At 44.1% G+C, this 14,689-nt stretch overlaps 1 protein-coding gene across 1 annotated transcript; it reads right to left on the bottom strand.

The window, feature by feature from the left end:
* Positions 1-332: 332 nt before the first annotated feature.
* On the bottom strand, positions 333-13,982 carry IL12B (interleukin 12B). The gene is made up of 8 exons (XM_032851689.1): positions 13,814-13,982; positions 10,046-10,133; positions 6,554-6,829; positions 5,908-6,025; positions 4,211-4,428; positions 2,629-2,786; positions 1,154-1,285; positions 333-642 (listed from the first exon to the last, which is right to left on the bottom strand). The coding sequence occupies exons 2-7, from the start codon at positions 10,131-10,133 to the stop codon at positions 1,154-1,156; spliced, it is 990 nt and encodes a 329-aa protein (XP_032707580.1). The 5' UTR covers positions 13,814-13,982; the 3' UTR covers positions 333-642.
* Positions 13,983-14,689: the final 707 nt, after the last annotated feature.

Genomic DNA, 14,689 nt, shown 5'->3' on the forward strand with positions numbered 1-14,689 from the left:
AAAACTAAACCTGCTTAGAAGGGCAGGTGGCCCTGCACTGCTTTATCAACACCAGCTCCAGGAAGTCTTCATGGATACAGAAACTAACATCTCCATCTCCAGAACCTTCTCAGATGAATCCGTGTCTCCATGCCTCTATTTAACTACTTCTGTGTTCTCATCCATCACAAATATATCATGGTGCTGGCATCAGAGCATTGTGCTCTCACTGGTTGTCATAAAACAGAAGTACTTGTAGTCTTGCTTGAGAAGCTGTCAGTATAAAATAACACATAATTTCACATTTCGCATAACAGGGCCTCTTCCTTACAGATCAGGTCCTGAGAGTAGAAAACATACATCTTGGCACACAAGTGTTCAATAAAAATAATAAATTAATAAATACATAAATTACTTAAATATTTAAATAGCATTAAGGTCAGTGGCAACCTGGTCACTGGAAAACCTATAAATAAAGGAGCTGATTATTTCAGCGGCCATTTGGCATGTAAATGTAAAAATACTGCAAAGACATGACCACGATCCTTTACAAAAAGCAAATTAGGTAGAAAATAACTTTTGGGGGCCTATTCTATTGAGTTTTTAGAAAATGTTGCATAATAACTTCCACTTTCCCTTTAAGGTTTCATCCTGGGTTGGAACCTGAAAAAGAACACCAACAGTTTCTGTGAATTAGAAATGTGGCAGCAAAGCCTTCTTATTTCACACAACACATGACTGGGGCAATTGGGTTTAGGACTCCAAGTTGGAAGGGCCCAGCCTGTCCTTATGTGGTCTAGGATTCGTTTGCCTTTGGTGTCCCCCCACCAAGGGTGCCCAGGATAAGGGTCTAACTCCTGAAGACAGCTTGCAAGCTATTCTTGCTCTGACTCTTAACCACTTTTACCCTCTCTCTCTCTTGTTTGCCTTCTCCAGGAAGGCAGGACCCACACCCGTTTTCTTTACCACAGTATCTCTGTACCCAGCATAGTGCCCAGAACACTCTGAGCATCAAATAGTATCTGTTTAATGAACAAATGTATCTTTCTGACTCTGGTGACTGTGTGCCAGGCCCCCTATCCCCTTTCTTCTCCCACCCTGCCCCCCGACCATTGCCCTGCACCCGGGGACACTGAGTGTGCAGGTGTGGGCTGGCCTTTGTGGGCCTGCTCACCTAACTGCAGGACACAGATGCCCAGTTGCTCCAGGATGAGCTATAGTAGCGGTCTCGAGCTTGCACGCGGATCTTGGCATCCTTATGGCACGTGACCTTGGCTGAGGTCTTGTCCACGCAAAGTCTCTCTTTCTGCAAAGGAGAGAGAAGTCTTTGGCAATGCAGTCACAAGATGGGCTGGGTGTATTTCTGCAAAGCTTGATCTCCCCAAACAAGCACACCTTGGTTTTTGGGCACCACAGGTGCAATGAACAGTGGAGTGTGTAGAACTTGCGCCACCTACCGGTAGAAGCTCTAAATACAGGTGCAGCTTTTCTACTTCAGCGCAGAGGGAGAGGTGGTTTGGTCCAGGTTTCATCTTTCTAGAATAGCTGCCTTGCCTGAAGGCCCCGTGCACACTCACCCCTGTACTAGGCCAATGGTGGGACAGAGGCATATATGCTCTAGCTGTCCCCCTGGATATTCTGAAATACTATATCCTGATCCTTTTATCAGAAAACGTGCTGAAATCCAGGCATTGCTAACTTTTAGCTGTGTGATCACAGGAAGATGATTTGGGCTCTGTGTCTCAGTTTCATCCTTTATAAAAGAGGGATAGGAATTATTCCTATCTCACAGATATGTAAAAGTTAAAGGTAATCCTCATGTAAAACCCTCAGCGAAGTCTTTAATCAGTAGAAAGTGTTCAGTCAATATTATCTATTAATGATATAAATCTTATGTAGGGAAGATACACATCAAGATTTTAAATAATATTTAGGTAAAACCTATTCCAGAATAGCCCATCCCCATACAAAAAAATAATTCTCAGGGAGTGACTAAATGACTGAATTTCTACCAAATGTGAACACTATCCTGAATAAGGCCTTTATCCAGTGGTTTCTAAAACCGGGATCCCAGGAGGGGTGGACTTTGTAAAAGTGCCTTCTGGACCTTGGGATTAGGATGTCAATGCAGGAAAGTTTGAAAGCCACTGTCTTAGCCTATGTAAGCTCTAACATTCTGCTCAAAATCGCTTCACGATAGGTTGGGAATTACCCGTTTGGGGTGAGACATCTCATGCATGTTCTAGCATTCATTATACTCACTAAATTGAAACAACAATGATTTGAGGTTCCTGGAGCTCAGATTTCCTACATGAGGACCAAGTCTGAGCACAAGAATTAATGACCGTCCATACTGGAGGAGGGAGCGTGGTTAGGTACATGGGATCTGTGCCCACCAGACTTGTTTCCTGGTTCTGAGCCTTCCCAGCAGGTGTAACTCTGGGGATGTCATTTAACCTGCCTGAGCTTCACTGTCTTCCCTGGTGCAGTGTTGGTAATAATACCATCTGCCTTTGTAGGGTTACGTGAAGGATTAAGTGAGATATCCATGTGAAACCCTTGAAGCCGTCTTGGGCCCGGAGAAAGTGCTAAGTGGGCCTCCATAAACCTCCACAAACCTGACTATGTGGCCCTGGAGTCACAGCTTACCTTGTCCCTATTGTTCTTGCCCTGGCCCTGTACGCAGAATGTCAGGGAGAAGTAGGAATGCGGGGTACTCCAGGTGTCGGGGTAATCCCAGCTGACCTCCACATGCCGAGAATTTTGTAAGGGCTTCAGCTGCAGGTTCCTGGGCGGGTCCGGTTTGACTGTGGAAGAAGATAAAGCCATGCCCTTTATTTGCCTGAGGGGGCTTTGGTGTAAGGTAGCTCTGGCTTCTGATCCCACTTTCACCTTTGACCAGCCGTGAGTCCGGAGGACGGTTATTTAACTTCTCTGGGCACCCGGTTGGCAGACATGAGGAACCCCAGCTGCTGGTGCTCACGCTGGTGTTCTCACCCGTTGTCCCCTCCTCTCTGGCTGAACCTGAGAGAGGCTCAGAGTCCTTCTCATCCCTGCACAAGCCGATGAGCCCCGGCTGCGGAACTATCTCGGCATTATGCTCAGAAGAAATTCCATAGAGACAAGAGTCTCACATCTGGGCGAGATGGGGAAGGACCACCCTCCCTGCGCTCAGTACCCCTCCTGACACCAGACTTGGACCTGACCTGAGCCTCTTGCTAGGGATGAGGTAAGAGATTTTCCATCTGGTGCTCTTTCTGCTGTCTTTTCGTGACATCTGGCGCTGACTTGTCTTGTGGCAGTTAAACTCGATTGTCTCTATGCTCATTTGTTCATTCGTTTGTTCAATAAATGAGGAGTGAGCACCAGCTATGTGCCAGCTACTGGACTACGTGTGAAGATATAGCAGCGAGGACTACAAAAGACTCTGTCCTCAGGTAGCATGCTTTTGTCTAGATGAGGGCAGGGGAGACAGTCTATGGAATGTCCAAAGCCCAAGGACCATGGCTCCTAGTAGATGCTTTTCAGATACTCTTCCCTTTGTTCTTAACACAACGAACGACAACTTTTCTTCAGAACTCAGCCAAATATCACCTCCGAGAGACCTTCCCTGGCCATCCTCTGTGAACCCAAACCTCCTCCTACCTGCCAAGAGTAATTTCTCCACAAATGCTCGAGCAAGCTCTGTGGTTCTATGAATTTTATTTCATGAGGAACACCCAATGGCTAAATGGCAAAGGAAGTGACAAATGGCAAAGTCTCCATCTGCTGATTGAAAAAATAGATGTCCATTTTGGAGGGGCTTATATTCCAATAATGAAGATTCCCCCCCCCCCAAATGCTAGAGAAAGACTGGCTGGGAATAACTATAATTAGCAGAGAAGCTTTCATTCTGAATATAAATATTATGCTTGAGGGGGTCCTCCCGGATTCACCATGGAAGCTGCCTGGGCAACAGGCAGAGGATAGCCAAGAGCCTGCTCTTTCCAGTGGGACAGAGCTGGGTCTGAGCGGCTAGCTGTGAGGTCCGGGGCAAATTATTTAACCTGGCTGAGACTCAATTTTCTCTTCCTGAAAATGCAGAGAATAGTATCCACATTGTACTCTTTGGGGGGGTACAGAATAAAGGAGACAATGCAATGTAAACCCCTCACCTCGGTGCATGGGGCACTGGGGACATGTGACAAATGGCATTTATCCTTATGAAGCATATATAATTTGGCAAACTCACTGATGTCCCTGATGAAGAAGCTGCTGGTGTAGTTTTCATACTTGAGCTTGTGAATAGCACCCACCACGACCTCGATGGGCAGGCTCTCCTCGGCAGTAGGGCAGGCACTGCCCTCCTGACACTCCACCGTGTACTTCTTATAATCCCTGTTGTCCACTCTGATCCTCTCTGCTGAGAGTGTCACTGCTCCACACGTCACCCCTTGGGGGTCAGAGAGGCTGAAATCAAAGACAGACATTACCCCGTGTCACCCATCTGTGGTCAGTTCCCAGCGGCTGGAGTCAGACAGCCGTTGGAGGACACGATTTCTCCAATGGATTTGATTTCTCCTCAGGGGGTAAGAAACTGCCCTCCTTGGGAAAACAAGCTTTACCACAAGAGGCGGTACAAATATTTAGAGATAGCTTTGCATGTCCACGCCTCTGGCCTAAATGAATCCAGAAATGTTTAGATCCAGAGCCCTTGGTCAAATTTCCTTATTACAATTTTAAATGCATTTTCCCCATTGTAATGACAAAATCCATATGTGTTAATTATAAAAAAATTAAAAAGATAAAAATGCATGTACATGAAATGTGTGTGCCTCTTTTAACCCTAATCTCACTCCACAGATAGAAACACTATTCATAGCTTGTTGTACCCCTCCAGACCGTTGTCTCTGAATATTCAAAGCAATCATATATCCACATGTACATATGGATACACGTATATTTGGTCTATACGTACTCAGAACGATTTTATTTTTCATTAAATAAGATCCAACTATGTATATGTGTATGTGGTTTATAACCATCTCTTCCCCTTCTGAACATATGGGGAGTGCTCCAAGGTAGACCACACAGACTGGGATATCCATTTTGATGGTGTCACATTAAGCTAGAGGATAAGGCACTGCACTTTAACTTTTCCTCTGCTGATTACCAAAAACATCACAACGAGCACTGGCATTTATGTCTCTGCGCATTTGTATAAGCGTTCCCTTAGTAAGCATTTTCATTTTCAAGATGGAAAAGGGAGACCCTAGAGGTTAATGTGCTCAGTTAAATGGTGGCCAGACCAGGCTGATCACCTGGGGTTTGCTCTGTCACCCCGCCTTGTTCAGGAACCTAGATGGTGAGTGAAGGAAGGCACACAGACCACTTAACATAGGTTCAGTATCCATGGAAACTGGTTTCTTAGGGGAAGTCCAAGTGCATCGGACAATGAACTTTGGATTAATGGTGTCGGCAGAAGGAAAGGAGTTGAGATAGCTCTGGGAAAATTTCTAGAAGCCTCAGGGTTTTGGAGTTGGCTTCAGGGCTTTCAAGATCTATGCCCTGGAGCTCTTGTTTCTATTTTCATCTCAAGGTGCAATTTTGGCAAGTGATTCGTAGCTTCGATGTCTCCTTTTATCCCTCCCCATGGTGCTATGAGCCTTAATGAAGCATTGCCTGGCAATCTGCATGAGTGGGTTCAAATAAGCAGAGGCTATTCTCAGGCCCCAAGAATATCCTGTTCTAACCCACACATTTGTTCAAGCGATCAGCTTAAATCTCCATGTTCTTTCCCCAATTTAGGCAGGAGGGGTGTTGAAAAAATATAGGCTTGACTTTGTTTTCTCCCTTATCATTAACTGATAGCCCATGGCAGGGTTGCCCTTACTTTCTTAATGAAATAGTTCCGGCAAAATACTGAGAAATCGACCTGGTTTCACTTACCCTCTGCTGCTTTTGACACTGAATTTCAAGTCAGTACTGATTGCTGTCAGCCACCAGCAGGTGAAATGTCCAGAATAATTCTTTGCCTCACATTTTAGAAAGATCTTATTTTTGGATTCTGGATTTGAAGAGAACAAAAAATTCAATATTTGGAGGTTTTCTTTCAGATTGATTTTAGTTGTGGTGAACCACAGGCCACCGAGGGGTTCAGAAATGAAGACCTTCCATTTATTCCCTTGGAAAATGATGAACTCCCTGACAGGCAGGTCAGCGAGGACTAAGAATGTCTCAATACGTTGCTGATGCTGCAGAGTACACTATGCACCTAATACATCAGAGGGAGGTATTCAGGTTTTCAAGGCTGCCATCCCAGGGCTGATATACACATCAGTTAATTCCCATTAGCCATTTAAAAAGAACTTCAGGAAAACCACCCAGCTTCACCATGAAAATCTCTCAACATGAGATTGGGAGGGCTGATCACCCAAAGCGTCTAAGAAACCAAAGAAGAACACAGATGGTTTCAGTAAGGGATTTGATACTAGTTGTTTCACTATGTTAGTCATGTCTTAACCTTTTACATTTTTTGATTTATTCCTCATGGAGCACAAGAGAAAACTGACATCCTCTGAGCGAACGGAATTACCTTTCTGTTCCTTTAAGATATCAGTGGACCAAATTCCATCTTCCTTTTTGTGAATCAGCAAGAGCGAATGGCTCAGAACCTTGCCTCCTTTATGACAGGTATACCTGCCAGCATCTCCAAATTCTTTGACTTGGATGGTCAGGGTTTTACCGGAGCCTAAGACTTCACTGCTCTGGTCCGAGGTCCAGGTGATGTCATCTTCTTCAGGGGTATGGCAAGTGAGGACCACCATTTCTCCGGGGGCGTCCGGGTGCCAATCCAACTCTACAACATAAACTGGAGAGCACAGGGAATGGAGAACTGGACTGTACACTCCATGAACCCTGGGACTTCGTCTTAGGAACCCCTGTGCATTTGTACTGCAGAGCACGACCTTGCCTTGCTGAGGCAAATGCTTGCTGAGATGACTGATCTCAGGTCACTGGACCCTACTTGGGTTTAAGATCATGAAGAGATAAGCAAAGAGTTTTATGGAGTCATTAACTGGCAACCTGTCTTTAATAATTAACCTGATTCCCTGGCAAGATGGGGAAGGCCTTGATGCAATCGAAAAATGTGAATAGCACAAAACTCTTTACCAAGAATCTTCCAGCACAAATTCAGTTTCGTGGAGAATATGGCAGGGCACAGCCATGTCAAGAAAACTGACCAGCACTGAGATCCTGTCCCCACTAACTGGCTAGGGGATTTAGAACAAGGTAATAAATCACCATGAGCCTCAGTTTCCCCATCTGTAAAACGACAATAATAGCAACTATGTCATAGGTTTGGCTATGAGGATTAAATTAAAAAATATATATATAAATCACTTAGCATGGCGCTTACCACTGTGAACTCAGTGTTGGTTATTGTTATTCACACAACAATGTTTGGTCAGATGACTGCACAGAGAAACTGCCCTAGAACTTTCCATGGGCATTTGAGGATTTAGTTCCTACCACATAAAACTCAGCAATGGAGATATCTGTTCTATTTTTTTAAGCAATTTTACTCTCTTATGAAGTGGTTCAGTAGATACTGGTCTTCCCATGTCATAGAGGAGCATGCCAAAACCAAGAAACTACACTAGCTTACATCAAGTTAGAATCACAAGAGCAAAATCTCAGGCCTTTTGCCTTGTTGGCTTGGCATTGGCTCTCTAACCTGAGTATCTAAACTGGCACTTGAGGAATGGCCCAGTTGAGTATTTCAATGAGTGCGTCACATTCCAGCTTCATTCCTGTGTGCATCACTTACTAATGAACTAGAGTCATTTAATGCCGTGGTTCCCCAAGCCTGATCACTGATCAGCAGCAGCACTAAGAAACTGCAGGAAATACAGAATCTGGGTTGTCGAATCAGGAACTCTGGGATGGGCCTGAGGGTCTGTCATTTATGCTCTCCAGATGATTTTGATGCCCTCTCAAATTGGAGAGCCAGCCACACTGGTTAAGAGCCTGGATTTTGGAGTCATGTTGGTCTGAGTTTAGATTCAGCTCCATATCTTATATTTACCCGTGGCCTCAGGCAAGATATTCAATTCCTCTAAGCTTTGGTGTCATCATTTTCAAAATGACCAAATTATTAGTGCTTGCTTCAGCAGGTCGAGACATGGATGATACAATCAAATTCATACAACAGCTTAATATAGTGCCCTTACATGCTCTATAAATGGTGACTCTTATTGTTGGCATCCAGAGGTAAAGCACTATGGGATATAAAGTTCTCACTTTACCTTAGAGGGATTTATAGCTACCGAATGGGTAACAAAGACATGAGGTAAAAAGCAAGTCTTTGGAAATGATTAGCTTTGCTGACATAAAACCACGTGGCACCTTTGGCTTTCTCTAGTTCTACCAGTAACTGAACAGCAAGGCTATTTTCCTGTCACAGCTAAGACTCAGAAGACCTAGAAGACCCTTACTCAGGGGTAGGGGACAGCAACTGCAAGAGGGAGCCTGAGGAAGGGCTTCTAGAACATAGTGCCTGGCCTCATCACCTTATCTTGCCTCCAAAGTCGTTTGCCCTCAGTTCCTCACAATCACTTCCTGGAATTTCTGTGGTTTACCAAATTAGAAGTAACTTTGGGGTTAACTATGCAAGAGCCACGCTTCCTGAGCTCACTGAAAATCCCAGGGTTGGAAAGGATTTGGCATAATCATCTGGCTCAGGCTTTTGCCTTTACTAAAGGGAGGGTCTAAAACTCTCAAAGATTCCTCAGGCAGAGGGAACATGGTTGGATTGTTGCCTTCCCAAAATGATTAAGAATGGAGGGATAGGCCAAAAATTTTTTCAAGCATCCATTTTCTAGGGTGGTACTCTTCTGACCACCCACAGATTATTTCTGGTCGTCAGCTGAAATGTCTTCACTTCTAACTTATGCCTATTTCCTTCTGTGCTCCAAGCACGTAGGAAACGTTGCTTTACGTCTCTCTTATAAAACCTTCTTCAAATACTTAAATGCACAGACTTTGAAGTGAGACAGAATTGGGATCGTCCCTGTTCTATCCTTCCCAGGTCTATTAAACTGAGGAAGTTAACTTAATCTCAGTAGCCTCTATTTACAACATCGGTAAAATGGGAAATGAACAGTCCCTATTTTACACAGTTGTGAGAATTAAATGAGATACTGTGCTCAATTAATATTAACTTGCATTACCATTATACAATTATAGACGGTAATTGCCAACATTATGTTGGCTTCCATTAGAAACATTTGAAGATCTTTCAGGAACAGCTAACAACAATTAATACGTTGTTTACTGTGTGAGAGATAATAGAAGGATAGAGGAACCCCTTTTCCTAATGCCTACCTATTCTATTATTCTACTAGTAATTTTTTGATCATTGGGCTTATAAACAGGTTCTCTTGAATCAGCAGAGACATCATTTTAAACAACCAAAACAATCTGGCTAACATTACTCTCCCTTCATAGGTGTTGAGTTGTCCCCTGCATTCATTAACATTCAATCATCCATGTATTAGGTGGTCACTTTAAAATCCCTAGTTCACAGTTGGGGAAACTTAGCCTTAGAGGTGACCCAGCTCAAGGTCACCTAACTGAGAGTGGCAGAGTCAGCCTTTGAGCCCAAATCAATGTGCTTCCCCCGAAGTGCATGGTTAGAGGTGAGTCCTCTCCGTGCTACAGAAGGAGTGATATTGTGAGGTGGAGGGCGGATGATGGAACATAGTTCTTAATCTTCCCAAATCCTTCACTTTGGAATTTTCATTGTATGATATAGTTGGGTTTTAGTAATACTCGTGAAGTCCATATAGCCTTTCCCAACATAGTCTATAAAAATTTCCTATTCTGGAATCTAATATGAAAGCCAAATGACATGGATGCCCCCAAAGGTGAAGGAATTACAGATGGCCCGCATTTTCCAGTGATGGCACTCACTAGGAGGCCCCAAGGCCTGGATGCCCCTTTCGGTCTGATTTCCCCCCAGGGCCTGCCCGATAAGTCCGGGCTTAGGTTTCGGGGCCACTGCAGAGAAGGAGAGCCTGGTTACCATTTTTCTCCAGTTCCCAAATAGCCATGAGGGGAGATGCCAGCAAGCCCAGGGAAATCCAGGAGATGACCAGCTGCCAAGGGTGCATCTGTAGGAGGGGGAGAAACAGGAGAAGAAGGAGGGAAAGAGAAAGAAGAGGAGGGAAAATAGAAGAGATGATGTCAGTAGCTATTCAGTTGCTTTGCAAACCATATCCATTCTATGCGCATTGTTGTGTTTTTTTTAAGATTTTATTTATTTATTTGACAGAGAGAGACACAGCAAGAGAGGGAACACAAGCAGGGGGAGTGGGAGAGGGACAAACAGGCTCCCCGCTGAGCAGGGAACCTGATGTGGGGCTCGATCCCAGGACCCTGGGATCATGACCTGAGCCGAAGGCAGAGGCTTAACCCACTGAGCCCCCCAGGTGCCCCTGTACATTGTTTTTAATCTTAACTTTTCTCTTTCCTGTCTGCACTGTCAGACTGATACAACGTGAATCACAGGAGCCCTGTGCCAGTCTCTGGGTAAGGACATCTCCAAAGAGAGAACCAGACTGTCTGGAGCTGAAGGAGACCAACCCTCCGATAGAGTCTTCTTGTTTTGAAGCTGAGAAACCAGGGATCCGAGAAGGAAAACGACTTGTCTGGGTCAACATTCAGCCAAGATATACTTGGTACTTACCAGGTAAAATAGCCGTTTACCTAGTAAGTATGGGTAAGCAAGTAATGTTGGGCTAGAGTCATTAGGAGTAAATTTTGGGGCTGGATCCTGCCTTTTAGGACCAAACACTTTCATTTAACAAATACTTATGATCTCTGGTCAGGGAGACCAGCCAGGAGGTAGAGGGAGGTGGGGCCTCAGAATCTGCATTTCTTAAGAGTTTCCAGGTGAGGCTGATATTGCTGCCCCAAGGACCACACTTTGAGAACTCCTGGTTTCACCTGTGTTCAGGGCCTGCTGCTCTGAAAATCAAGATATTCTTTGGAAGAAGCCCATAAAATACTGATATACCCACTATGAGAAGTGAAATGCATCACTTTGTGCCCCATCAGCCACCATCTCATAGTAAAACTAAATCTAGAACAGTATCCAGGATTTGTGCCAATAATTCGAATGTGAAAATTGTACCCTACTTCTGAATTAGGTAGAGAGGATTATTATTTAATTTTATTCTGAAACACCTCCATCTGTCCCAGAAAGCACCAGTGTTCTCTGAGCTGGACACGGGCTCAGAGACCATTGAGTAAATCATACAAAGAATAAGACTCAAAAATTTTGGTCAAATACCTTAAAAATGAGCATCCCTTGGCTGGGGTGATTGAATATTGACAAATCACGGCTTTGTTAGGACCGCTGCTAACCTAGGGGAACCTTGCCATGCGCTTTATTCCCTTAGATTACAAAAGCTGTGAGTGGCAGGGATGGGACTAGATCCTGCCTCCCTGTCGAGTCCACTCCCTGTCCCCGCAGCTTTCACAGGCACGTCTAATAATTCAGTCCAGGTTACGACTGTGCCAACACACTGGTTGCCACAGGGTATCAGTTAGGACATTCACAGGCTTGGAGTCAAGCCGATGTGGCCTTGAATCTGGTTCCTCCTCTCGCTAGTTGTGTGATGTTGCTCAAATGATCTCGGAGCCTCAGTCTCCTCATCTATAAAATGGACATGATACCCATCTCAGAGGGTTGTTGAGACAATGCAACGAGATGACATATTGGTGAAGGCGACCAATAACATGTCAGCTTGCACCAAGGGGAAGAGACAAAGGAAAAATTTGATATGTCTGTTTTGTATACAACGGTAGGGAAATGCCCTGAAGGTATTGCAATTACACAGGCTTGTAAAGCCCAGATGCCGGCACCCTGGGAAGGGAAATAAGAGATTCCTGGCATCTGCTGGTGATTCTTTTGCTCTATCTTAAGGCTGGGGTTTTCCCTTTGCCTCTGCGTCCAGCACTTCCTCCTAGGGCCTTAGATGTGTTTGAGAATTTCAGGTCAAATGCACTTCAGGGTCTAGGGAGCCCTGGTGATGATTTTAAGAAACAACCTGCGTTTTAGTATCACCCACATTTTAAGCCATGGAACCCAGGGAATCCAAAAAGGGGGCAGCATAGTTACCCTGTCACTCTCCAGATCAGTGGATACCCAATACTGGAGAGCTATACTCCATAGCCCATGTTTCACTATACTCCACAGCTATACTCCACAGCCCATGTTTCACTGGCACGCTAAATTTGAGAGTCTTGAGGATTAAATATTTTTCCATGTAATCTTGTAGGTTTTCTAAATGCTTGAAATCCTTGTATACGGAACACAGGGGCCCCAGGTCCTCTGGTATGGTTACACTCCCTAATGCTGGTGCCAACATGGGCATGCCCATGACACTTGGGTGGGCATTCCTTTTCCAAGTTTTATCTTGTTTGTTACTTTTTAATTTAAAAAGAATTATGATTTAAAAATAAAAAGACATAGTCTTCAAAGGACCCCAGTTCCAGAACCAGGCAGACCTGCACTGGCAGCCCAGCTCTGCCACTGATGAGTTGTGGGACTCTAGGCAAGTCTCTTGACTTCTTTAAGCCTCACACTCCACCTGTAAAGTGGGCATCCTGTTGTGGTGAGGACTTAATGAAAGAATTCAGGTAAGGTATCCGGCAGGGTGCCCAGAGGAAGTCAGGACTCTTGCTTGCTTGGTTATATGCTCTCCCTGAGTCCCATTCATAGCACTTAATACAACTGCAATACATACATACATATGTAACAATGTAATATAGTTCTTTATGCTTGTGTTCCCTGCCACACTGAGCTCTCTGATGGGAGGGTTAATGTCTTTCTTATTCCATAACATACCCTCCCCCAGAGTTTAGCATCAGTATTCTAGCATAGAGGGATTTCATTAATTATTAGAAGAATGAATGAATGTAAAGAAATCATAAAATCTCAGACCCCAATAAAATGAACACTAAGAGGTAGTCCAAATTCTTTCAAATATTGATCTTGAAATTCCTTATTTGAAAAAAGTGGACCATCAGGTGGGGTTTGGTAAGCTCTTGGTTAAAATATTTTAACTTGATCGTTATTTTTTTTTAAACCTGAAAATGATTGCACACAATTTACCTGGGCGACTATAAAGCACTAGTACCGTATAATCTTCTTGTTTTTCTCCCCTCTTCACCGATTTAAAAACCCTTCAGGAAGTACTTTTAAACAATGCAGTTGCTTTTTATTTTTAAAGTAGTAGCAAAATTAGTTAATCCAAAAAAATCTGGATAACCCAGCTGTTACTCTGGTTGACTGTCCCAATTGACTTTTGAACCCAAGACATATAGGGAGCAAGGATGCTGGACACCTTCCAGTTATGAGGTGTAAGTACGAATTCAATTGTTTACTGAATTCATTCTGACTTAATGAATGAACAGCTTTTAAAAAAGTTTACAGTACTAAGGAAAGCACCACTCACGTTATACAATTTAACTGTTGGGCATTAATATTGAGAAACATTCTTTTATGTACATACCACTTTAAAATAAGACAAAACAAACCTTTCTATTCACAGAACTTGGTGTACAATTATTATTAGTTGACTTCTAAAATGAATACTTTCTACATCAGTCCGCAAAGTACTGACTTTGCGCTCGTGTCCCCACAGGTAAGTCACCAGGACTGCCTCCAGAAATCCCCCCACTCCACAATGCCAGGCTCAGGGGGAGCACTCAGAAGGTGCTATGCCTGGCCAGCCTGCGAGTCTGTGGCTCTCCGGAGGGGTGTCAGGGCTAAGGAAATTCTTACCTTGCTTCTGGCTAGGCAGCAGGGTTCGCTGGGTCTGAAGCTGTTGTTTCTTCTTCTGCTGCTGTTACTGTTACTGGAGCTTATATATCTGACTCCTACCAAGCTTTCCGATGGTAACTTAAACTAGAAACTGACTTGTTCAAGTTGCAACATTGAAAACAACTCTCAAAGCCTTCTAGGGGAATTTCAAGAAGTTCCTTTTTTTTTTCCCCATGTGTATCAATAATGCTGAGGGAACACAGGCATCAAAATCCCAGGTAACCAACTACGAGGAAATGAATTTTGGGTGGGGAAAAAGGAAGAAGATGGGATGCTCACTTCTTTGGACTGACATCATGGTCAATATACTTAGAGCCTGAAGCAGGCAGTCACCCTGGGCTCCACAGACTGGAGAAGGAATGCCAAGGAGAGATCACACAGGAGGCCAGGTTCAGGTCAAGATCAAGCAATTGTCTGCCAGAGAGTCCAAAAGCAAACCTATGGTTCTCCTTAAGTAAAAGAACATGAGATGAAGGGCAAATGATTTAGTATAGTTGACATCCCCCTCCACTACATTATTCCTTTAACATCTGGATTTTAGAAACATACCATTATCACCTGCTATGGCTTCATGCACCACACACAGCCCTGCTCATTCATACTGACAGAGCCCTGGGAAGATGATAAAAGTGTGTATATTACTAATAAGACACCAATATGTAGGGGTACAGCCCATGCTCATAGGTGCTTGCTCACGGACAGGTGGGGGCAGAAAGTGAAATATCCACAATCAGGCATATAGACGACGATGCCACACTCAAGGCACACCACCTTGGGCACCTAGACTATAACCTCACACTCTTGCACACATAACTACAGCCCTAGGAGCTCTATACC

Source organism: Lontra canadensis, unplaced genomic scaffold (genome assembly GCF_010015895.1).
Source record: "Lontra canadensis isolate GAN:19392208 unplaced genomic scaffold, GSC_riverotter_1.0 scaffold5, whole genome shotgun sequence".
NCBI lineage: Eukaryota > Metazoa > Chordata > Mammalia > Carnivora > Mustelidae > Lontra > Lontra canadensis.